This window comes from Mixophyes fleayi, chromosome 4 (genome assembly GCF_038048845.1).
Source record: "Mixophyes fleayi isolate aMixFle1 chromosome 4, aMixFle1.hap1, whole genome shotgun sequence".
In the NCBI taxonomy this organism is placed as follows: domain Eukaryota; kingdom Metazoa; phylum Chordata; class Amphibia; order Anura; family Limnodynastidae; genus Mixophyes; species Mixophyes fleayi.
Window position 1 is genome coordinate 324,107,456 of NC_134405.1, and position 25,054 is coordinate 324,132,509.

The 25,054-nt window shown below is 39.3% G+C and overlaps 1 protein-coding gene across 1 annotated transcript in view; it reads right to left on the reverse strand.

The window, feature by feature from the left end:
• Window positions 1-24,799, reverse strand: part of VWF (von Willebrand factor) — a 154,245-nt gene extending 129,446 nt beyond the window's left edge. The window contains exons 1-9 of the mRNA XM_075210225.1: window positions 24,646-24,799; window positions 23,522-23,573; window positions 20,900-21,067; window positions 18,857-18,959; window positions 14,817-15,025; window positions 11,760-11,884; window positions 6,178-6,394; window positions 3,786-3,908; window positions 2,567-2,678 (exon numbers count right to left, since the gene is read on the reverse strand). Coding sequence (XP_075066326.1) covers window positions 2,567-2,678; window positions 3,786-3,908; window positions 6,178-6,394; window positions 11,760-11,884; window positions 14,817-15,025; window positions 18,857-18,959; window positions 20,900-21,067; window positions 23,522-23,573 — 1,109 coding nt within the window. The 5' untranslated portion in view covers window positions 24,646-24,799. The remainder of the gene's footprint in view (window positions 1-2,566; window positions 2,679-3,785; window positions 3,909-6,177; window positions 6,395-11,759; window positions 11,885-14,816; window positions 15,026-18,856; window positions 18,960-20,899; window positions 21,068-23,521; window positions 23,574-24,645) is intronic.
• Window positions 24,800-25,054: the final 255 nt, after the last annotated feature.

Consider the following 25,054-nt stretch of genomic DNA (forward strand, 5'->3'; position numbering starts at 1 on the left):
CCCCTGTGAACTGGTTTGGGTTTTGGTTTTCGATCTGGATTAGCTTCGTGTTTTGGTTTTGGCAAAACCACCCTCATTTGTTTTGGTTTTGGTCTTGGTTTTGGATTTTTTAGAAAAAATCCTAAAATATGCTAAAATCACATAATTTTTCTCTTTTACCCCCCTGCATTTATCATCGTCATCATTTATATAGCGCCACTGATTCCGCAGCGCTGTACAGAGAACTCATGCACATCAGTCCCTGCCCCATTGGAGCTTACAGTCTAAATTCCCTAATATACACAAACAGACAGAGAGAGAGAGAGAGACTATGGTAATTTTTATTATAGCAGCCAATTAACCTACTAGTATGTTTTTGGAGTGTGGGAGGAAACCGGAGCACCTGGAGGAAACCCACGCAAACACAGGGAGAGCATACAAACTCCACACAGATAAGGCCATGGTCGGGAATTGAACTCATGACCCCAGTGCTGTAAGACAGAAGTGCTAACCACTGAGCCACTGCGCTGCATTATTATTAACCTCAATAACACTAATTTAAAGTCATTTGCAGTCAATTTTGACCACCTCACAGGTCACAATATTATTTAATACATTTTTGGACAAATACTGCAGCTGGATGGTAAGCGACAGAGCAATGACACAAACACACGGCAGCTCCTAGCACATCTAGGACACACTGGCACACAGCGGTGGCAAAAAGATAAATGGGGGCCCTCCCTCCCTCCCACCCCCCGCTATGTTGGATCTTAAAAATGAATTCAAAACTTGCAAGATCCCACAACGTAACAATGATGTTTTTCCTCGTTTTTTATTCCGAGGGCGCGTGACAGTACCGAGCTGGCTCAGCTCGGTACTCGGATCCCCTAAGTTCGGGTGTGTTCAATTCTCGAGGAACCGAGCCTGAGCATCTCTAGTAATGTCACTGCTGCTCGGCCTTCTGACCACGGCTCAGACTGCTATTTCTCCTTTATTGACAGAAACGGGAGGTTCCATAACTGTTTGACTTGATTTTAATGCAGGGTTTTCCCAAAATAAGCAACTCGAGGACGTTGCTTGTAATAGAGCAGCAAAAATCCTTTCTAGCTGCTGATTTCACCTCTGGGCTTTTGTTACCTATTCCCTGCACTTGTTGCGTAGTAACAGAAACATATATAACCTGGGGACATGCGGCAGTGCTGTGCCTGTACTTATACTGGATGTGAAGCATCTGTACCCATGTCCACACTACTATATTTCATTATACACACAAGGCTCACTCTTGTTCATACTTGACAACTTTTCCTCGTTGGCATCAGGGAGATCCCGAGGGAGGCGGGCTTGATGAATTGCATAATTTTGGCACCGCCCCCTAAACAATTGTCACAATTTTGGCCAACTACAGCAGGGGGTGGGGCTAAGATGATACAATATTTGCGTCATTAAGCCCCACCCCACCACTTATCTATTGTGGGGGCGAGAACCGGGAGGTTGCCCTGCTCTCCCGGGACCCCGGGAGGTCTTCCAGAAATGTGGGAGTCTCGGGAAAGTAGGCAACTCTGCGTTAAAGAAAAGCAGCTAATGAATCTCTAGAGACTGAACTGTTTTTTACATTTCTGTCTCCATTACTGAAGTCATGTTGTCTTACCTGTCAGTCTTTGATTAAATCTTGGTCTCCATGAAAATGGGCACCTCCATAGGCATCAATACATGGACATAGGACACAATTTCTGAACTTGTTCCTTGTACTACATCCACATGCAACAACAAGATTTTGTGTTGTGTGATAAGATATTTAGTGAGTGGTTGCAGAGTTTAGTCCACACACCGGACGACCTGATTTTTACACTTGCTTGGAGGAGGTGAGGATGAGTCCTCTGTCTGTACTTTGAGTTTGGACTCCATTTGTACTTTCCAGCCACATTTTATATTTGAAAATGCCCTTACAGGCACAGTTCTACCGAAGTGATACAAACATTCAAATGTATGGTGGAGACAGTCCCAATGACTGGTAACTCTCACATCCCTCCAGAGGGCGTGGTCACATGGTGACGAGGTGGCCACACCCCCAGAGGGCTGCCTAGCGCTGTAAACTGTTTCTTCATACCGCTCTTCATCCAACATTCCCACCCGTGGGACAACAGGACACTAAAATGAGCGCTGTCACTGAAATTGGGAGGGTTAGGAGGTATGCTCTCATCAATAATTTAAAACAGAAACAGGCTGGACTGAGCAGTATTTTAGGAAAAAAATTAAATATTTAAATGACTAAAGGGGTGGTTCTAATATCCTAGTAGGCAGGACCTTGAATTGACCTTTTTACTATTTCCAACGTACAACCCTACAAAGTTAGCAGCAGTGTGATTGTACTGGGGCAGATCTCAAAAGTGTGAAGTTGGTGTGCACCCATGCATGCGCTAAGGAACCAGTACACATAATTCAGTATAGGGCTTCCTTTTTTGACATGTTGATAAATGAGTCCCACAATGTATTTGAGCATCGAGAAATATGGGTGAGTACCCCATACATTTCAATGTTCAATGTATAGGGTAGCTGTATAACAGAGAAACGAAAGCAGATCACCTACCAGGTATTACAATCTCTGGTTATTGTGGCATCCACAGGGTATCGTTGACCAGAATGAAAGCATGAGCACTCGGAGACATCAATACACTTATGCCCATCAAGAACCTTTCCCTCTGTGCAGCAAACAAAAAAAAATGAACAATTAATATCCCTACATAATTAGTGTTAGAAATACCTGTCTGTTACATTTAAAATGTACCATCATCTATCACCACAGCCACCAAGAGCTAGCTCGGGCCTGGTACAGCTCCATCTTGGCAAAAGACGGTATTGTGTGTGCAGCCTTTGGGGGCACATGACCCCTCAAACCAATAGGAAGCTATTGGTCTGTGCCGCCACTTTTCCCCACCCATAATGCGGCTCAGGTGCCACATTTCATTTTTTTACACTATCATAAATAGTGTTGTTAGTTGGGTGTACAAAATGTGTAAATGGACAACAAAAATCAATATTGCAGCACAAAATGTATTCTGCCATCCTGGTGTGACACAAAAACAAAAATAATAATAATAATTTTAATAGTTAGAAAATATATTTTAGGCACATCATTCGATGTCTGCATAATGAGCTGGTGGGAATTAGGAGGGGGAAAGGGGGGTGAGCAGAGACCACTTATCTAAAAATATAAAAAAAATGATCTTAGCTGAAGTACAAGAAGCTGATTACAGGCATCTGGTTCCCAGGGGCACCAGCCAAATGCAGGAAGGGCACAGTGACAAAAAAATGGGGTAGGACATAAATACTCACACATTAGGCTTTAAAAATAATTATGTTTGGATCAAGTTTTCCTTTAATCTTGTAGTTCATTAATTTGCTTAGCCAAAGGCAATAGAGACTATTTGTTGGAACTCAATCTGTTTCTCTTCTACGACTACATATAACAGGCTGACGTATGTCCAAATTATATAATTTAAAAGTGATCCAAGATGATTTGTATAAGCAACATACAGTGTCACAGTACAAATACAGCCACATCCATGATGTTAGCTTATATTATGCTATTATTAATAGCGTATAAAGCATAAAGCAACATTTTCTGATGTTTTGTACAGAGTAAATCTTACGTTTGGGACATTATAGTGAGTGAGTGTACATCATTTTGTTTTCTAGCACTACATAGTTACAATATATTTGCACTCTTCACTTATTTTGTAAGAGGCACAATTGGCCAAGTCGTACGTGGACTCAAGAAGGGACTATCGGCGTTGATGATGACTTACCAGGACAGCTACAGCCATCGGTACACTGCTCCGGACAAACCTCATTGATATTGAGGCTCTGGCAAGTTTTAACACACGGAGACACGCACTCATTGTACTCCATCCCATGTGGACACTCTGGTTCTACACAAGACAAATTAAAGATCATTTTAATAAGAACATACAAAAAAGTGTCTGGTGGTATAATATATTTGAATGTAACTTACAACTTTTTAAAAAGCAAACTCGAGGCATAAATAATCCTCTTCCATGATCCAGCTAAACCATACCCAGATACCCCCAGACCATGCTCAGATCCGAGTAGACTTCTAAGGGATTACTACAAGCCAATGTTTCCTTGTGAACTTAACTCATAAAGACACAGAATGGATGTGGGACCCTCACACTCAGAAAGCCTGTGAGTCAACCCAAGAATTCATAACCTTACAAACAGGAACAATATTAAGTTTCTTTAATATCAAAGAGAGTTCAGAAGTTCAAGTGTGTTTATCATAAAGAGGGTAAGGGGTTGTTAGCACTTCTGCCTCACGGTGGCTCAGTGGTTAGCACTTCTGCCACACAGCACTGCGGTCATGAGTTTGATTCCCGAACATGGCCTTATCTGTGTGGAGTTTGTATGTTTTTCCCATGTTTGTGTGGCTTTCCTCCTGGTGCTCTGGTTTCCTCCCACACTCCAAAAGCATACTGGAAGGTTAATTGTCTGCTATTCAATTGACCCTAGTCTGTTATATACGTATATGTTAGGGAATTTAGTCTGTAAGCTCCAATGGGGCAGGGACTGGTGTGAGTGAGTTCTCTGTACAGCGCTGCGGAATTAGTGGCGCTATATAAATAATAAACAGTGTTGATGATGATGGTTACCTGGAATCGGTAGTTACTAAAAGATGTACAAGCTGCTCAGTGTTCTGGCCACACAGAAATGAGGACATTGAAAAGTTTACAGCAAATTGTCAAACATGTCAAGCAAATCCAAGGAGAAACAGGAAAAGACCATTGATGATTTGAGAAATCCCAGGACGTACATGTCAAAGTTTCAGGCTCAGACCAGTCCACATGGAACGAGGAGACTTTGTATTTGTATGTTGTAGTGGATTACTGCAGCAGAGAGTTTTAAAGAAACTTACAGCAGGCGCAGTGATATCCCTGCTTAATGCAATACTGGGAAGATATAGTTTAAACATGGAGAAATCAAAAGGATGGAGTTATGGAAGTGAGTTTTGTTTCCTTATTAGCACAAAACAAGTATATACAGGATTCCACTGTATTTAAAGCACAACACACAGGGTTATGCATTGACAAGAATCAGACCTGCCTTAGTCTATTAGAGAAATCAAACAAAGAGCCTCTTATAGGGAGTACCAGACTTTACCCCTACCTCCAAACAGAGACATAATTATTAACTAGTAACATCCTTTGAAATTCCTCCCCTGTTACAGAATGGGAATCCTCACCACCCACGGCAGAAGCCCGGCTCTGCTAACTATCTAGAGAAATAGTCTACATTCAAATGGAAGAGCCGTGACCGATGTGCTAACCCAAAAGACAAAGGCAGGAGATCCAGATGACATCGGTTTTGCTTTGCACTTTGAATGCACGAATCTCACAATCCTGGAGTATGTGCTTCCGACCACAGTTGCTCTTTGATGTTGATGTTTCTCCTTTGGAGTTGTATACTGACATCACATTAGACAACGTTGCTCATGAAGCATTGGCAAGTTGAGTTGTCTTGGTAATTGAATCTCTTGCCAACTGCCACCCAACCCTTCTTTCTATTAATTTTTATTTATTTATAATTTGCCACAGATTCCGTAGCGCAGTGCAGCAAAGACATGTTAGGACGAACCAGGGAGTCAGACATGGAGCAGCAGATGGACATCCGACAATAGGTAGAGAGGATCCTACCCGTTAGAACTTACATTCTAGAGGGAGGAGTCGTGAGAAACAGTAGAAGCTACTGGGAGAAAATGAAGATGGCAGACGAAGGAAGGGGAGGAGATGGATAAGATGGTCAGGAGGTGGCAGGATAGGCAAGCTTGAAAAGGAGAGTCTTGATTGAGCGTTTGAAGGATTGAAGGTTGGGGGCTAGCCATAAATATAGGCGACAAGGGCAGTCCAGTATTTTTATATATGACCCTGACCATGTTGGGATGTTATTCTCTTAAATAACATACGAGACTTGTGTGGAACCCCCCCTACCCCTTGATTATGCTTGGTATCTCTTAAGTACCTAGGTATTTCCATTTTTTGCATTGAATGTACATTCTTATAAGTAAAATGTTAAAATATTTGTACATAACTTAAAGCATCAGTAAATATTGTGAGCACCCTCATTCTGCTCTTCAAGGATGTGTATTCCCCCAGGAGGTGTACGCTTAGAAAGAGTTGAACTTACTGCAGATGGTTTCCATTGGCCAGCCGCTGGTAATGACACCTTTCTGAGCGCAGGTTCTTGCGTATTCCAAGAACGTCTGGCATGGGCAGTGCATGTCCTCGGCGCACTCACACATGTCGTTCTCACAGATGGCAATGAAAGGGTCTGGATTCACTTCTTGGTGGCACTTCGTGAACACAGGGGATGTTTTTAGAAATTGACATCTCTGCATGAGGTCCTGAAAATAGAGAGTATTACTTCCGCATGTATAGTCATAGACACAGCGTCGGATGGGGTCAAGAACGTCTACGGTAAGGAACGTAACATTGCAGTGAATGAATCAGCCTAGCACAGGGTCACATTGACGTGTACCTGTTCCCTATCCATTCACTAGGAGCCAGAGACATCACTAACACCCTTTATGCCTCAGTGATGTCACTGGATCCTAGTGAATTGATAGGTTGAGCTCTCAGTTGTGTCACTACGGGACATTAACGAGCCACAAGATTGCAAAAGCAATTTGGAGAAAGAGGGAGAGAGGGCACACTGCCCTGCTTTGCAGAAGGACGTTGAACCCTTGTCTTCCCACAAATGGATTTATAGCCACTTATAAATCAATGTAAATAAAGGTTTCAAACACACAAAAGTCACACATAATAAATACAGTTCTAATGTCCCCTCACTCTCACGATTCATGTAAACTATAAAAGAAGCAACAACCAGCAGTATTGTAGAAGAGAAACTGAAAAGTTTACATGAATGAAGGTAGGAATTTAGTAAATTGGTGACGTTTCACTCTTTCCATCTGCGAACCTAGGCACTGATTGATTTTCCTGGGACAGTGTCAAGGACCGGGAGGTGGGCGGGCACCATGAAAGCTGAATAAGCATAGGTCCACGGTGGCTCAGTGGTTAGCACTTCTGTTTCACAGCACTGGGGTCATGAGTTCGATTCCCGACCATGGCCTTATCTGTGTGGATTTGTATGTTCTCCCCGTGTTTGCGTGGGTTTTCCCCGGGTGCTCTGGTTTCCTCCCACACTCCAAAAACATACTAATACTAGTAGGTTACTTGCTTGCTTGATTCTACTTGATTCGAAAAGCAAAAAGGTCCAATTGAATCTCGAACCCAGACGTGGAACTGTTATTCTCTACCCCCCCAACCCCGACATAATGCCACCAAACACTTCCCCAACTATGTGATATTATACCGAATCACTACTCTGAACAGATTAGAGGACAATGTACAAAGTGGACTGCAGAAATAGGGAAAGAGAGATTACAGAAAGGATAATGATTATTTTAAATGCAAATCTAATGCTCCCCACTTCCTATAAGAAAGTGAGTTTTCATATCTTGTTTTCTCATCAACAACTGGCAAGTCCTAACTAAATACCCGATTTCATGCCACTCTACCATGTAGTTAGGCAACGCATGATATACACCTTTATACAAGTGATAACATGTTTAATGTTCACATAGTTCATTAAACTGAATACAACATTGAATACATTTCTGTGCATGACAGAGCATTAAAATATACTCTGACTTTATAAATAGATTTTAACTTTAGTTTTCTCATATGATCTCCATCTGGTTTCATCTTAACCCTACATTAAGGGGTATATTTACTAAACTGCAGGTTTGAAAAAGTGGAGATGTTGCCTATAGCAACCAATCAGATTCTAGTTATCATTTTGTAGAATGTTCTAAATAAATGAAAGCTAGATGGGTCGGTTAAACCAATATTGCCTGTACACAGCCTCTGCTGTTTACAGGCACAAAGTTCACTTTAAGAAACAAGCCATCACACAATTTTTTTTGGTAAACATGTTTCAGCAAATATTAACACTAGCGAAAGCAAAACACCATCTTCTTTTTATGGAGCAGCAATTTGTAAAAAGAAAAAATAGAAGAAGAAGCTTTTGGTACAGTGTATTATTTGTACTATTCCCGTATTTAAAATATCTGTTACTGTTTCTTGAACCACATGCAAATAAATAATCATCACAAATCAATTTTACAATAATGCTTTTAAACAACTGTTATTTTCCATTTTCTAAAGTAATATTATAAATAGAGCACAGGACCTACCAAATATGTAAATATTATCTTTAGTGCAGCAAATTAACTAGGGAATTCCCAACATCCCTTTTGACTAATTCTCATGGGTCATGCTCCCAGTCAACTCACTCTTGCAAGAATCTTCAGTAGCGCGTAAAGTTTAAAAAACTAAAATATAGCTCATGCAAACTTAGTTTATCATGAACATCTAGTATAATAACATTAAAGCTTCTAGACCATATTCTGAAAAATTAAAAATGGTATTTATAACATCACTTAGTCCATAGTCACATAAGTCTACACTTCAAAGATCACAGCAGTCAAAATTATAAGGTGATTTTATAACGAGATTAACTCCAGAAAACTGGGATCAGGGCCATCTTAACAACATTATGGGCCCCTGGGCAAAGCAGTGCACCGGGGCCCCTACATATATATATATATATATATATATATATATATATATATATATATATATATGTATAGGGATAGAGATATAGATATAGATATATATAGAGATAGAGATAGATAGATGTACTTGCTCTGTGACCCTTGAAGGTTTTTTTTGCAGGTTTTTTATTTTGCAGGGTTATTTATTATAATTAAGAGCCCTGCCTAAGGGGCCCCCTTGCCCTTGGGGCCCCCGGGCACCTGCCCATCGTGCCCAATGGAAAAGATGGCCCTGACTGGGATTACACCATCATTTTTTGTAATATTATGGTCAATAGATCAGTTTTTAGACTGTTAACTCCATATAATTAATGCTATGATCTTTAGCTTTAAACCCTGTGTTACTATTTCCAATTAATCTGCTGCATTTAAATAAAATTCAGTTGACGTTTTAAAATGTTTGTCCCGTGTTTGGCAACTGGATGACCCAGCATACGCCCCGGGTTTTGAAGCACTTAAATCGTTTAACCAAAGACAATCGGTGTTGATTGAGATAGTTCTTATGAAACAACAGTGCCCAGATTTGTTTCCTGGGAAGGATTAAAATGACTAAACTAATCTCACAAGCTTTGTCTTGTTAATATAATTATCATTAGTAATAAATTGTAATGCAGTTCTATGGAAATGTAATATTCGTGTATTAGCCCACAAATGTGATACTCTTATTGCCGAGAAATCTCACTTAATTCCAGGGAACTTTTCTGTGAAAGTGTTATTGAGTTTTACTCGGGTTTATTTAACTATAAATACAATTATTATATCCCATTGATCATTACTGATATGATATCGATTTAATCTCTTGAGCCAAATGGGTTAAAAGAATCAGTGGTCTCAACATCAGTTACTTAAATAGTAGCTTCTTGCAGTCTTAGATTGATTATAAGTCTATAGTAAAGTCATGATTCAAGAGAGTCAGTAAATTGCAAATGTCTACATAAAAAAATAAAGCATTTTATATTATGTTGTTACACTTTATGTACCCAACAACACTGATTGGCAATGGAATATATCAGGGGACCAACGCATGCCGTATTAGCCAATAAATTAGCTACATAAAATGATTATACATAACATATTTTCCTGGGTAAATAAACAATACGGGATAGTTATATCAAGACTCCGTTGGCGGATCCTACTTGCTGCAATCGCAAAATAGATTGCTAAAACTATGTAAGAAATATTTCTTCTGAGTGGGTAAAAAAAGGACAGCAAATCCTTCCAAAAAAAGAAAATCAAGGGTTCTTATTGTCTGTGTTCTCTGGCATCTGAGCCCCAGCAGAAAGACGAAGTGTTGGGGGGAAGGAGGAGAAGAATCTGCATTCCTGGAAGTGATGTTAATAAACAAAGAATTCTATTTGCAGTCAGATAATTGAGATTTGTATTCCAAGTTTTGCAAAATGTGCTTTGTATCCAGCTACTGCAGATCACACTCTGAGACATCCAGTTTGTTATTTTAAGGGAGCCCACTCCCTTAGGAGCTGCCCCCCTCTCCCCTTAACTTGTGTGGATCCTTGGTGGGGGGAGCACCTTCAGATCCTCTCAGGGACACATTTATCAATCCTTCTATAAAGGATAAAGGAAAAGGTGTTTCCCATAGCAACCAATCAGATTCTAGCTATCATTTTTTAGAATGTACATGATAAAGGAGAGCTAGAATCGGATTGGTTGCTATGGGCAACACTTCCACTTTTCATGTTTAGAAGATTGATAAATCTACCCCTAAGACTGGCAGTGTGGCGCAGGGCTGTGTGGCGCTTCCAGTGAATCAATGAAATGGGGGGGAGCAAAGAGTGGCGTTGCTGCAGTGTTTTTGGTGCCCCCTATGCCATGGCACTGTATGCAACCACCTATTGTATAGAATCGACCTGGCTGTAGGTATGATTAAAGATTAGTGAACCTACCACATTCTGTTTGTAAAAACAAATTTATGATATTGACCTAGCAGTTGGCCTTTTAGTGAATTGATTCACAAAATTTTATTACTGATTCAAGAAAAAAATACCATATGGTTAGCACTTCTGCCTTACAGCACTGGGGTAATGAGTTCAATTCCCGACCATGGCCTTATCTGTGAGGAGTTTGTATGTTCTCCTCGTGTTTATGTGGATTTCCTCCGGGTGCTCTGGTTTCCTCCCACACTCCAAAAAGATACTGGTAGGTTAATTGGCTGCTAACAAATTGAACATAGTCTGTGTATGTGTATGTTAGAGAATTTAGACTGCAAGCTCCAGTGGGGCATGGACTAATGTGAGTGAGATCTCTGTACAGCGCTGCGGAATTAGTGGTGCTATATAAATAAATGGTAATGATGATGATGATATGGTTAATTTCTACTTTTTATACAGTTCATGATAAGCTTTCTGCAGGATTCTGAAGTTTTATTATCAAGCCCAGTTTTAGAGACGCATACAACAAGATTATAAATGGGAATTCTAACATCATTCCTTCATCATTATTCATTTGTGGCAATTAGGATGGGTTGAGGCTGCAATCCGGATATTGTTAGATTATAAAAAATATGATTTATTTTCTTTTCCAAGTAAACTCATGGTGCTTTCAATGCTGCAAGATAACCAAATTGCCTATTTAATATATATTTGGTAACATTATTTGAAAGTGGTTGACCCCTAATGCTGGAGAGTTGTGGCTGTCCACAGCAGTCTGGGCAGGAGGTGTGTAAACATTTGATTGGCTGTGACTCTTGTCCAATGAGATGCCACATTCAGTTTGGCCAGGTTTAAATGACCTCAGTGCTTGACACTTGCTGTTCCTCCTGTTGTGACGGACAACTGCAAGTATGCAATGGTAGGAAGCCTGGTGAAGTATTACTGGGTTAAACACCATGAAAAAAGTAGGGGTTGTTCAAAAGAGAACAAGACCTTGCAGAATTGGTGTTTTTGGTTTTTCCCTTTGCAAAATCTTTCTTATCTCCAGAGATTTTTTCTTTTTCACAATTACGTACATTTGAGCACAAGTTTAACAGAGGAATTAACTATTTTTACAATGTTGTTTTGAAATATGTTCTATTCTTGTTTATCATGTAAGGGAATTTCAGATAAACAAGTGAAATACTGGATAATAAATGACAGACCTTCTCTGCTGCTTCGGATGAAATGTTACAGGTGTTGCTTGGTGGGTAAATTCTTTTACATCTCTTATCGCCTCCTTGCAGCGCCCAGGAATTGGCAAACTCGTAAATGTTCTCTGCCAAAATGCCTGTATTAAAAGAAAAAAGTATTAACACATAGCACTATAAGAAGTGCATTAATCAATGTACAGTGGTGATGATGATGACGACCGTCATTGTCATCAGTATATATTTGCACAGAGCCTCTAGCAGGCTCCTGATAGGTCTATATCTGTCTCTGTGCTCTTCTGCTTCAGCCACATATGCATGAACCCCCCCATACTCTTATTGGCCTACATTAGACCACTTCTCCCCTCCCTGGTTCTCTCTCTCCAGTTGTAAGGAGGCGCAAGTGTAGATATAGACACATATGGGCGTGCACGGTACAAATACAGATTTAACGATACACAAAGCATTTGTCCGTTCTTTTGTAAAACTTACATTTAATTAAGCCAAAGATTTTTTAACTTGTTACAAAATGATAACATTCTCCTAAATGTAGGGTCAGGGGCTAAGTGGTAAATATTAGCCCTGGGGTGGGTGAGACTCGGCTCTGCAGGCTATTAGGAACATTTTAAAGGATAAAGGAATGATGCAGGTAGCCCAGTGACCCAGCCCAAGGCACTGACAGATCCAGGGGGGGGGGGGGGGGTCAGGGTGATCGAGGGCCCCTCCCACCAGCAGAGGCGTGCTGTCTGCCGCCGTACACTATGTGCAGGTCCGTGACGGCACTCTGATTTTGGTTTAAGTCGGGTGGACAAACAAAAAACAACAAATTCTGCCAAACTCCAAGCACTGATTAGGCAACAATGGGCGGCCATCAGTCAGTATGTGGCCCAGAAGTTGATTGACAGCATGCCAGAGTGAATTGTAGAGGTCTTCAAAAAGAAGGGGCAACACTGCAAATATTGACTATTTGCATAAACTTAATGTAATTGTCAATTAAAGCCTTGACACTTATGAAATGCTTGTAACTTCAGTATACCATAGCAATATCTAACAAAAAGGTCTAAAACACTGAAGTAGCAAACTTTGTGAAATCCAATTCTTGTGTCATTCTCAATGTATAAAAAAGAACATAATTATTTCTTATTAACTTCTATTGAACCCATCTAGGAAGCAGACACTTAAAGGAAGCTGCATCTTCCTCCTTCCTTATTCCTTTGACCACATTAAACTTCCTCTGTCTGCTCTGTCTTTCCTGTATCTCATCACCATCCATCTGAGACATGTACTTATCTGGTTGCTAAAATACTTAACCCCTTTATGACTGGAGGTAATTAATAATTCATTTATAAAAAACATGATTTTCATGCTGTGCCAGTTACTCGGACAGTAACTTTTAAAGTGTTTCTTTGGACATGGGGCTTTTTTTTGGAGCATTTTAGAATAGATGTATTGTTTCCTATCTTGCCATATATTTTTTGTTTACGTTTTTTTCAATAATTTTCAATATTGTTTTTTAACCCATAGTGTTTTCTTTTAACTCCAATAGGTCTGCTTTTATCAAAAATAGATTGTATTGGAAGCTGGATCTAACAATAACTAAAAGAGCAGTTAACGTATCTCCCAACCTTTGGAGGTTTCAAACTAGGGCCGAAATGAAGAGTAAGAAAGGGTTCATGTTAGACGGGGCGTGACTATGTCAAGTTGGGGCATGCCACCCCCCAACCCTCTGCCTCTCCCCTAAAAAGACCATTTCAATGCTGTTTGGACCAGCCAAAGGTGCGTGTGACATCCTTTAGCAGGGCATATCGTCTTGGAATCGGAACACAATTCCCGATCAGCAGGACGGCAGAGAAGTCCCCTCAAATCGATAATGTGTAGCCTAAATTGAGGCAGTTCAGAGAACAAGAGTTACTATTAAATCCATGTCAACATGTATCCATCACTAAGTCTTCAGAACTGATTAAATTAAGGTCTTAAATGCAACCACAGATGTCTGCCTTCTGGTATATAGTTCTTAGGGAGGACACATAGCGATGTCATAGATTCACACATTTAAGACAGAGAAGAGTCCAAGCATTGTCTCGTGCAGCAAACAGCATTCATGTTTGAACAGTGTTTGTGGAGATTGGGGGGGTCAGGAATATTCCATTATATGGTGAAAACATTTGCATCCCCCACAGAAACCATGGGCAGCACCATGGCTCAGTGGTTAGCACTTCTGCCTCACAGCACTGGGGTCATGAGTTCAATTCCCAACCAAGGGGCTTATCTGTGTGGAGTTTGTATGTTCTCCCTGTGTTTGCGTGGGTTTCCTCCGGGTGCTCAGGTTTCCTCCCACACTCCAAAAACATACTGGTAGGTTAATTGGCTGCTAACAAATTGACCCTAGTCTGTCTGTCTGTGTGTATGTTAGGGAATTTAGACTGTAAGCCCCAATGGGGCAGGGACTGATGTGAGTGAGTTCTCTGTACAGCGCTCCGGAATTAGTCGCGCTATATAAATAAATGGTAATAATAATAAAACCTCCATTTAGCCCCTTATTCATGCACTACAAGGCAGTTACAGGAACGCAATATCACAAAAAAGCATTATTCACTGCCCTGTTGCACTATTGTACTGGTGTAAATAACTGAGTGGATTTGCAGCCTATACTTTCAGGAGCACATAACGACATGGTTGTTGTATAATGTGTAGTTATGTGTCAGCGACTTGCCGATTATAGCAGCCTGAAATATCCATGTCACCACTATGACCAAGGGTGGTTCCAGGTTTTCTGTTGCCAAAGGTGTTAATGAAATTGGTGCCTTCGACCAGCTCTTATAGAAACTACTATAATTTTCTATCTAAGATTAATTATGCTGCATCGACCAATCAGATGTTACAAATGGTCCATCAAAAATGGCAGCTGCAATCTGATTGGTTGCTATGGGCAACAGCACACCTAAGAACATTGTAGGAAGTTACTCATTAAGCCTCAAAATGTTACTTTGACCGTGGTCAGCTCAAGGTACAAGACTTTTATTTTATGTCCCCAAAAATAAAACCCGCTCAAAACTAAGCTGTTTATTTTACCTTCTTGCGTCATAAAATCATCTTCCGCGAACTGATTGAAGTTGCCGCAGAGCCCGCAGGTCCTGTTAAAATATTTGCTGGAGATAAAGATCTGCACGTTTCCACCGATGTCCATCTTCACCATAATGCCATGTTCTTGACTAGACAGCTTGTGGTAACCAGCCTCATTTTCCAGGAATATCCCGTTGGAGGCATACGGCAGAGTAATGCTGTTGGTAGAAACAGGAAAGCAGACAATTATTAAACAAAACATTTGTCACTCAACATCGAAAAACACAGAACATTCCATTCTGCTTCCCTCTCTTGTTTATCATTGGTCCGCTTCCAACATGGCTACTGGCGGGGCTGAAAGGTTCACAAGCAGTTTTCATGGTGACGCACAAATAATCTGATTATTCTAATAACTAGATAACAAACACTATTTAAAATGTAGATCAAAGTGAAACAATACATTATCAGAGTCATTTTTGCTCCCTGACATTTGCACACATGTTGCTAGAAGGTTTGTCAACCACCAGTATGTATATATATATATATATATATATATATATATATATATATATATATACAAGTTAACCCGTGCATGATACTCATGCATTCTAGTCAAATCAAGCTACTTAAGGTGTTAAAAAGGTTCTTGTCATGCATTTGGGCCATAGCCCCGGCCTCAACCACCAACCACTCCCCACTGTCACCCCCGGCAACCACCAACCACTCCCCACTGTCACCCCCGGCAACCACCAACCACTCCCCACTGTCACCCCCGGCCTCAACCACCAACCACTTCCCACTGTCACCCCCGGCAACCACCAACCACTCCCAACTGTCACTTCTCCTTCAAGAAATATATATATATTTTTTTTAAATCTTTATAAACACTTTTAACAATTAACAAATGAAATTAACAAATTAAAAACATCTTAGTATACCAAATTTCAGCCCTTTCTGAATTTTTTTTCCACACACACTAAGAATTTAGTAGGTCAGTGTATAACTCCGCCCAGCAGGTGGCGCTGCAGCTTGGTTTTATATTTTCCACACACACACAGACAGACTAACTCACGCCACTAACCATTTATATTATATATATATATATATATATATATATATATGTGTGTGTGTGTGTGCATAGTGGGAAAAAACCTTACAATCCCCCTTTAGTTGTAGCTGCTACTTCTATCTATCTTCTAGACCAGTGGACCCCCACTTTCTCAGTTTGAGGCACCCTTAGGGTCTCCATAAATTTTTCAAGGCACCCCTAAGTCAAAATAATTACCAATTAGTCCCCCACCTTGCTTACAACTGGCTCTGGCCGTGGCACCCCTGGGAGATTGCCACGACACACAAAGGAGCCACGGTGCACAGTTTGGGACCCACTGTTCTAGACAATTTTAGTGCTCTGTTAAACAAATTAGAACAGACTATTTTGGGGAAACACATACTACAATATTGTGCCAAATGCCCCATATAGTTGTCCTTTTTGCAAGGTGTGAGGCCGGCGCAAAAACAGATAACATTATGTTACAAATAGGCTCCAAGCAGGTAATATATGGAGTCAAAAAGGTCACAGCTATAAAGATGAACATACGATTCCCAAAGGTGGTGCTTGAGAGCATAAGATAGCTTAAAAACAGATATAACTTTAAGAAGTATCAACCTTTACTCAAAAGTCTGGGAAAAATTGAGTCTTTTGCTGCATTATTTGTTTCCAGAAATAATTTAGTAACAAAGTTTTATTGTAGTAACATATATATATATATATATATATATATATATATATATATATATAGATCCTTTTCCAAGACTGTAGGCTCATCTATCAAAATCTGCCTCCCAGCCTCTCAGTGGGGTATTTAGTTTGAGCTATTCAGGCCCTAATCTAAACTCTAAAGCTGAGCAGCTGTACTTAAAGTTGTTATCCACTTTTGGACAGTTGTGCCCCCCGGCACTAGTGCTTTGGTGAGAGTGCCCCATTATATTCCTGGACCTCGCCATTAGCTGTTTATAGCTAATATATAGGATAGCTAGTATTTTTAACACTGGAGATTCACTGCAATCCATAAAATGATGTGCTATGGACTCAGAGCCGTAACTAGGCAGGTGCGGTCGGTGCCGTCGCCCAGGGCGCAAGCCCAAGGGGGTGCAGCAGCCACCCGCTACCTGCCTCTGTACCTTCAGCCCTTAACTTTCGCAGTGGAACGCATGTGTGTTCCACTGACAGGAAGTTCGGCATTTGGAACGCAAACTTGTGTTCCACTGCAAAAGTAAAAGGCTGAAGAATCTCTCTCTCTCTCTCTCTCATCCCACTAAGTGTAAGAAAAGTTATACACATGTTAAACTAAATATTGTTTGGAAAAAATCAATTAGTGGAGACAATTTTGTCGACAGGACTACATCACTTCTGAAGTGCTATGACAGATGGAGACATTATAGACCCCTTTATGTTGTAAATTGATTTCTCATGCACAGGTCTAAACAAGCAGACAGATGAAAAGGAATAAGATAATGTAAAGGAGGCAGGCAGAAATAAACACATACAGCAAGCAATGGAAGGAGGGACAAATTAAATACATTGAGAGGAAAAATAAACTAAAAGTTCAGGTAGTTGTAACAATAACTAATATCAGGGATGGATAAGACAAGTTTATATATTATCTGACATTTCCCCAGTGAAGAGATCAGTAAATCAGTGATACTGACAGCAGATAATAGCTGGAGGTGAATGAGGCGGTGGTCGCCTGTGAGACCCCTTGTACCTCACCTCACAGAGGGGCTTCTTCTTCTCCCCCATGCTTTTGTGCTCATGTTTGGGGTCCGCAGACATGTAACAGAATTCTTTCGGTAAAGTGCTAGCCACACCCCCACATTAGGTTGGCCACACCCACTTGGCAAATGTCACTCCCACTTAGATGGGGGGCGCCGCTGCCCTGTCTTGCCCAAGGGCACTAAAATGTCTAGTTACAGCACTATATGGACTGAATGGATTGGCTGTGGGCCCAGTCCATTCGGGATCCACTTTCGTTACAAGTCTTAGTCTGATCAGGTGTGAATTACTTGCCCAGACTTGGCTGTCAGGATGAAGCAGAGCAGAGAAGGGAAGTTTGGAACAGAGAAGGGAAAGGGGGGATATGATATAAACGTTCCAATATATCAAGGGTTATAACAAGGTACAAGAGGGAAACATTCTACAAAGGAAGAGAAGTATTAGAACACAAGGACATGTACTGACACTGGAGGGGAGTAGGGTCAGAGGAAATGTGAGGAAAAACTACTTCACAGAAAGCGTAGTGGATAAGTGGAATAGCCTCCCATCAGAGGTGGTAGAGGATAATACAGTAGAGCAATTTAAACATGCTTGGGATAGACATAAGGATATTACTTACAAAGATTAAAGGACCAAATAGGGTTGGAGGTTACCATAGGTTATAAAATGGACAGAGGAGATGGGCCAAGCGGTTCTTATCTGCCGCCAAAGTCTATGTCTCTGTGTAAACACTTTGTTCTCCTCATTTTTGTTGGGGGTGGGAGAGGCAGGAGGAAGGCACCCTGACAACACAAGTAGAGGGGACACTAATAAATAAACCAGGATACTTATAGAGTTTAGATTGCAGTTTGTATAGCTAAAGCCAAATACCCAATGATCTAACCCTAAAACGAACCCTAACACCAAACTCTAAATGCTTAATTCTTACAGCAGCAAAGCCAGCAGCAGTAGGAGACTGTATTAAAAGATTGGGGTGGGTGCCGTGCCCATCGAAGCAGAACCTACAGGCAAGCCAAAATTTTAATGAGAAAATAAGGATGAATATTGCATCACATTTTATCTTATCTCTACCTGCTAAAATGAAATATCTATTCTACAGAGCATGGTCTTTGCTCGACTGCTGTCATTCCATATATGACATCATGATCCTACTAGATGGCGCTGCAAGAAATATTACTCATATATGCACATTAATAATAATATTTGACGGAAACGTTATCTGCAATGGTTGAAGCTGCAAACCTCGGAATATAGGATATTTATCGATACGTCTTACCTTCTTTCTCCTTCTGCTGCTGTCCCATCCAGATACAAGTGAATGTCGTAATATTCCCCCAGATACATTGACACGCTCTTCTTTTCACCATGTCTGTAATCCACTGAAATAATGATACGTACCATCAAATATAATGTATTCCATAAGTACACATTGCTAAAAGGACTGGAAGCCTCTGGATCACTATATTTATTGTGATTGGTCAGGAGCACCTTCTAGAGAGAAAGTCACAGGGCAGGATGGGTGCAGATGATGTGATGTCACATCCCAGCCTGGGACAGCCGTTTAGATCAGGGACAGACCTCTGGTACCGATCTTTCCGGACAATTACAATTAATGTTGCTATTTGGCTGGTGGCTTTCCATTTCCTTTAAATATAACATACTATGAGCTCTATTTATTAAAGCGTGAAAAGCACTTTTACCCCAGTTACAGGACTGTTTTTCCTTTCGACCTATATATCAAAGGGGTTACCATTGGCAATAACTCCTTCAGTTGCTGATTTTGCATGGGGAAGCCTAGATACCAAGTATTACCAAGTATCATAATGGTCACTGTATTGTATTGATACCTGGTATGTTAGTACCATCTAAGGATTGCTAAGTGATTGTTTTGCTAAAGGAAATTGTTTTGTAAGATTGAATTTTGAGGGTATATTTACTAAACTGCGGCTTTGACAAAGTGGAGATGTTGCCTATAGCAACCAATCAGATTCTAGTTATCATTTTGTAGAAGGAAAAAAATAAATGATAACTAGAATCTGATTGGTTGCTATAGGCAACATCTCCACTTTTCAAACCCACAGTTTAGTAAATCTAGCCCTTAAAGTGAAGAATCCCTCTAAGTCCTTGTCCCCTTAACAGGTATTTTCATTTCGAACATCAGGTAAGAAGATAATATAAGGTTCCTTTACTGTCCATAAGTAGCAGATAATAGACTTAATGGATTATAATATTAACATCTTGGGAGGTAGAGCTCTTTGTAGCCCAGCGTCTTGCAGGCCCCTGAGAGCACAATGTTTTTTTACTCTATCACTACTTCTCTTTGTGAAATAGGCCCTGAAATTGAATAGCGGTCTTTATTTTGGCTTTATTCCAGCTGGACAAAGTAAGTTCATCTTAAAATCATTCACATGTGCCGTGTATTTACGGAGACCTGAGCTATCCTCATAGATTGCCGTTAGCTTTTCTAAGCATTTCTTGTTAATGTGATGCTATATAAAGTCTGTTATCCATGAAATAGCTGCTGATTAAAGTGCAGAACAAATCCAATCATTAAGGATCATTTGCAAACTGCAAAATCTTCTTTATGCGCTGAAGTGTAGTCCGTAGTGAGTAGGGACTACAGATCTCAGGACCCAGGCTAGACACTTCTCTGACCCAGTTCAGGTTAGAAACACCTTTAGTATATTAAATTAATAGCACTCATTTGCAAATCATTGTAATAATTTAAGAGTATGAACTAAAAAAATATCTGGACTTTACTATTACGTAAAGTAAGTAAAAAAATGACATCTTGAGAATTACATTGGGTAAACACTGCAATGTGTTCAGATTATACTTTACTTTGGGTTATCGTCGCAAGATATTCCTGAACTTAGTTCTTTAGTTATAACTCCAGAGACATGAGGGTTTTAGATTTCAGTAGTGCATGCAGCATTGCATATGTATATTATGAGGATAGGAAGAGTTGGAGAGCAGCCAAGCACTGTCTAAAATTATAGCCACGCCCCCATGCATGCTGGTCACGCCCACTGGTGGCATGGTGTGGAAACCCCCTTCTACAAATCCTGTGTTTGCCCCTGATACTGTATACAGCAACTTTTTGAATCAATATTTTACACAACGGACATTGCACACGGGATCACTGCCACTAGTTACTGATATTAGGGTCTAGCTATAAATTCTCCCTAATTGTTTTATTGTTGCACCAGTCCAGAGTCATGTAGACGATGAGACCACCAATATTTGTTCTTTATGGGTATACATGCATAAATATTATGCAGACATGAACATAGGACGACATAAGTCTGTGCACACATACCTAAGAGCGAGAACGAACGCTTGTGACAGTCCCCAGCCACCATGTAACTGCAGTCTCCGATAAAATCGTAGAACGTTCCGTCAAAAGTTCGAATGTGATTTTCTCCAAAAAGACTGCATCTTGAAAGCGTGGACCAGTCTGGTTTCCCAAACACATCCAGAGGTGTTCCTATAGATAAATTAAGTATTGAGATCAATATGACTCAACTTATAAGAAAATAAGAATTCATAGGAACAGGACCTTAGTGAAAACTGGTGCACAGGATACAGGTGCTGTAGACCGTAGCTACCGATCCGGTTCAAAATGAAATTTCTTTAGAACAGTGAAGAAATTGAAAGCAATTTTCTGATTGGTTACTATGGTTTACAGCACTTTTCCTTTTGCAAAGTTACCTATACACTAGTTTTCAGGAGTGCCCCATAGCCAAAGATTTCACAGAGCTTGGTTTCTAGCGCAAGGATCAACATCATCGTCGTTTATTTATAATGCGCCACAGATTCTGTAGCGCCGAACAATAACCTTACAGCAATGACAAACATGAGTACAATAAATATAATGACAGATACAGATCATAAGTGACATTGATACAATTAAGCCTAGTAACACCTCCATGGGTGATCATGAACTAGAAATAATAGCTTGAGGTAGTGGATGATTCGGATTAAGAAAGGACAGCAAAGTCGTGTGAGGGAGACAAACATGAGACATGAGGAGGAGAGAACATTGCTCTTGAGAGCTTAAATTCTCGAGCAGGGCTGTCCAAGTTCAGTCATCAGGTCATGTTTCAGGATTTCTATTTGGCTGGATCAGTAATTATCCCATTTGGACTGAATTTGGACACCCCTGTTCTAGAGGGAGGGAGTATGTACAATAGGGTTGGTAATCATTTTTTTTTACGTTTACCACTACTCCGACATGGACAAGCCCTACAGAGAAATTCAGAATTTATGAAAAACTGATTTGAAAATAAACAGACTTACTTTTAACCCAACGCTGGAGATGTCCGACGGGAGCACCATGCTGACAGAAACTGATTCCGATTGGACAAGTGTTCGGCACTGCAGGGTGACGTCATTGCGACGTCTGTCAATAGAAATTTAAAGCGCCAATGTAGAGACCCCGAAGTGCCTGCAGTGCCGAACACTTCTCCAATCGGAATCACTTGCTGTCAGCTTGGTGCTCCCATCAGAGATCTCCAGCGTCTGGTTGTAGGTCTGTTGATTTTCCAATCGGTTTTTCATAAATTCATAAATTCTTTGTAAGGCTTTTTCATTGGTGAAGCGTACCCATCCCGTACAATAGGCATTCCTACGGTTTATCTAGAGACTGGATTTTGACATGCTTCTGTTTTCTATGTTTAAAGATCTTGTTCAGCATTGAATCCCGACTCTAAATAAAGCAACTAACAATCTGGTAACAATTGGTCTATGCCGAGAACATGACTATCCTACTTATCTATTCATGCTTTGAACAAAATACCCTTGTAATTTCTCAACTCAATCCTCCTAAAACAGCTTAGTTTAATTGGTTATAATATAGCTTGCAACATATCTTGAAGATTTCCATTGAACCAGCACTGTAAGTAGTAAGTTAACAAGACAGGATTCTATCAAAAGAGCAGCTTTCTAATCTATTATGTAACATCGGATATACTATACATATCAGTGGCTCACATAGTCAACCTGATGTTTAATATTTATCAAACTCTTTATTTAAACATAGTTAAATCTGACATATATTGAAAAAAAAAATATTTGGATATGAATAAAATTGGTAAAAATCAATTGATTGCAGACACACTCTTCATATAAAAACATTGGTTAGTCTAAATTATTTCTCACAATATATTAACTAAAATACAAAAAAAATAGTTAAATAGCAAAAAATACATAAATACATTGGGCCTGATTCATTACCGAAAGTAAAGCAAAACAAATTAGTAGCTTTTCACCTTGGCAAAACCATGTTGGATTGGAGGGGGACGTACATTTAAAATGTGGGGACAGGTTTGTAGTTGGGGTAGGGCATGTCCTAGATCAACTTCAAATGTCAGTGTAAAAATAAAGCTATCAAGTATTTGTGTCCTACATGGAAAAACAGCCAGTACTTTCCTTATGTGCAAAGTAATAAACTAATTTGCATCCCTGGAATTGTAACATGGTTTTGCCAAGGTGCACAGTTACTCATTTTTTTTTGCTTCCATAATGAATCAGACCCATCATGTAGAAGAATCATAGGTACCTCATAACAGGACGTTTGAGGAACCATGGGATTGGCCAGTAGACAGATGTGTTAAAACAGGTGTAAAAGGTATTTGGATAACAATCATATAATTATAGAATTTTGGGTGTAGCAATGAAAGTTATATAAAAACCATGTATAATAATTGCAGGCAGAGCCACCAGAAGTTCCCAATATAATATTATATTAGTCAGGTAATTGTTACCAAACCATAAACAGTTTATAAGTGTCATAAAATCATTCCAGAAAGAGACCTAGATAATCTACAGTAAATGAAAGGTTTCGTCTAGCTAGTGTTTACAAGACACATATAGCTTAGATTAACTTTAACTTGTTTTAGCATGTATATATATATATATATATATTTATTTATTTTCTTACCTGATGGGAGAAAACAGACCACAGCCAAAACTATCAACCGCAGGCAGCTCATCTGCATGAAACAGATTTATTACACATTATTTGTCATGCAAAATAGTGCAAGTTAACATGACATGAACTGACAATCACCCTATTGCAATTGCTAAATTAAAAGACGTCACTTTACCGGTGATAAACGGCATCAATGTGCCTCGGTTTGTCAGTAAAGTCCTTTTTTTTTTATCAATAATGATAACAATAGATTATTGAAGATTGTCACATATACAACAAATTTATTAAGTAGCAGAAATAATGGAATGCAATCCTATGCAAATTATTTAAGTATTCATTTCGCTAGTCAGCATCATTAATTTTTATATTAAAATGTAATTGTTTTGTACATAGGGTAAATCAAACTGGTGAAAATGTGTAAGTTACAATCATATTCATTAATTATAATAGGGTCATTAAAAAAATGGGATCAACAAGTTAGTCCCCAACAGTCAGCACATGAGCATGCAATCTTTTTTTCAATTTTGTGACTTAGTGCTGGTTGATTATTTACTATAGTTTTTGATAATCATAATACGAATGATGTCAATTATGTCAATTTTGTTTGTTCTTGTAAATAAATAAAAATTCTTACATAAGTGCAAATACAAAAACATATAACCTTATGTTCTGTAAAGAGGAATAAAATAATGATGCAGAGAGTAAATTGCAGCAACACAAGCTACTCATTTTGAAAAATTAAAATGATAAGAAAAGCTGTCAGCCATGATATTTAAAATATTTCTTAAATATGTAGTAAAAATGTATTAAAATAACTGATACACACACAGAAATTTACCATATATCAATGTGTTGTTGCTATTATTATTATTATTATTATTATTATTATTAATAATAATAATCAGAATTTATTAAGTACAAACATTTAACAAAGAACTGTGCAATTATTAAAAGGTAAACAAATTTATAACCCCTAAATAAATAAAAAAGGACATTAGACAGTGAAAGTTTATAATCTAAAAGTATACAAAAATTAATGTATTAAATTTAATACAGAAAAATAAAATGACAGTCCTAATTATGTTTAGCAGTTGAACACATATGTAATTCACATAAATGGTTTAGTAAATTACCTTAAATTGTTTGAGATGACAAATTCTCAAACAGATTGGTGGTCTCAATGCTTAGCAGCCCATAACGCCTGTATTCTTTCACTGCTGGAAAGGAGTAGGGTCACCTAGAAACTTTACATCTTATGTATACTTAAGGCAGGAACTTTTGTTCATTAAAAGGAAAGATAAATGGTGAGTGTTATATCCGTCAGAAGCTAAACACAATGGTGTAAAACTGCTATCAGGAAAATCAGTTGGCTTAATTACCAGACATGAACAATGAAAGGAAACGGCTTTAAAAAAAAAAAGAAGAAAAAAAGTTTATGAGTGATTAGACTTTTAAAGGTTTTACATTGGAATTTATATGGTAATAGTGATGAGCAGACAAAAGAAAACACATATATGTGGAATATTGACAATAGAATATTAT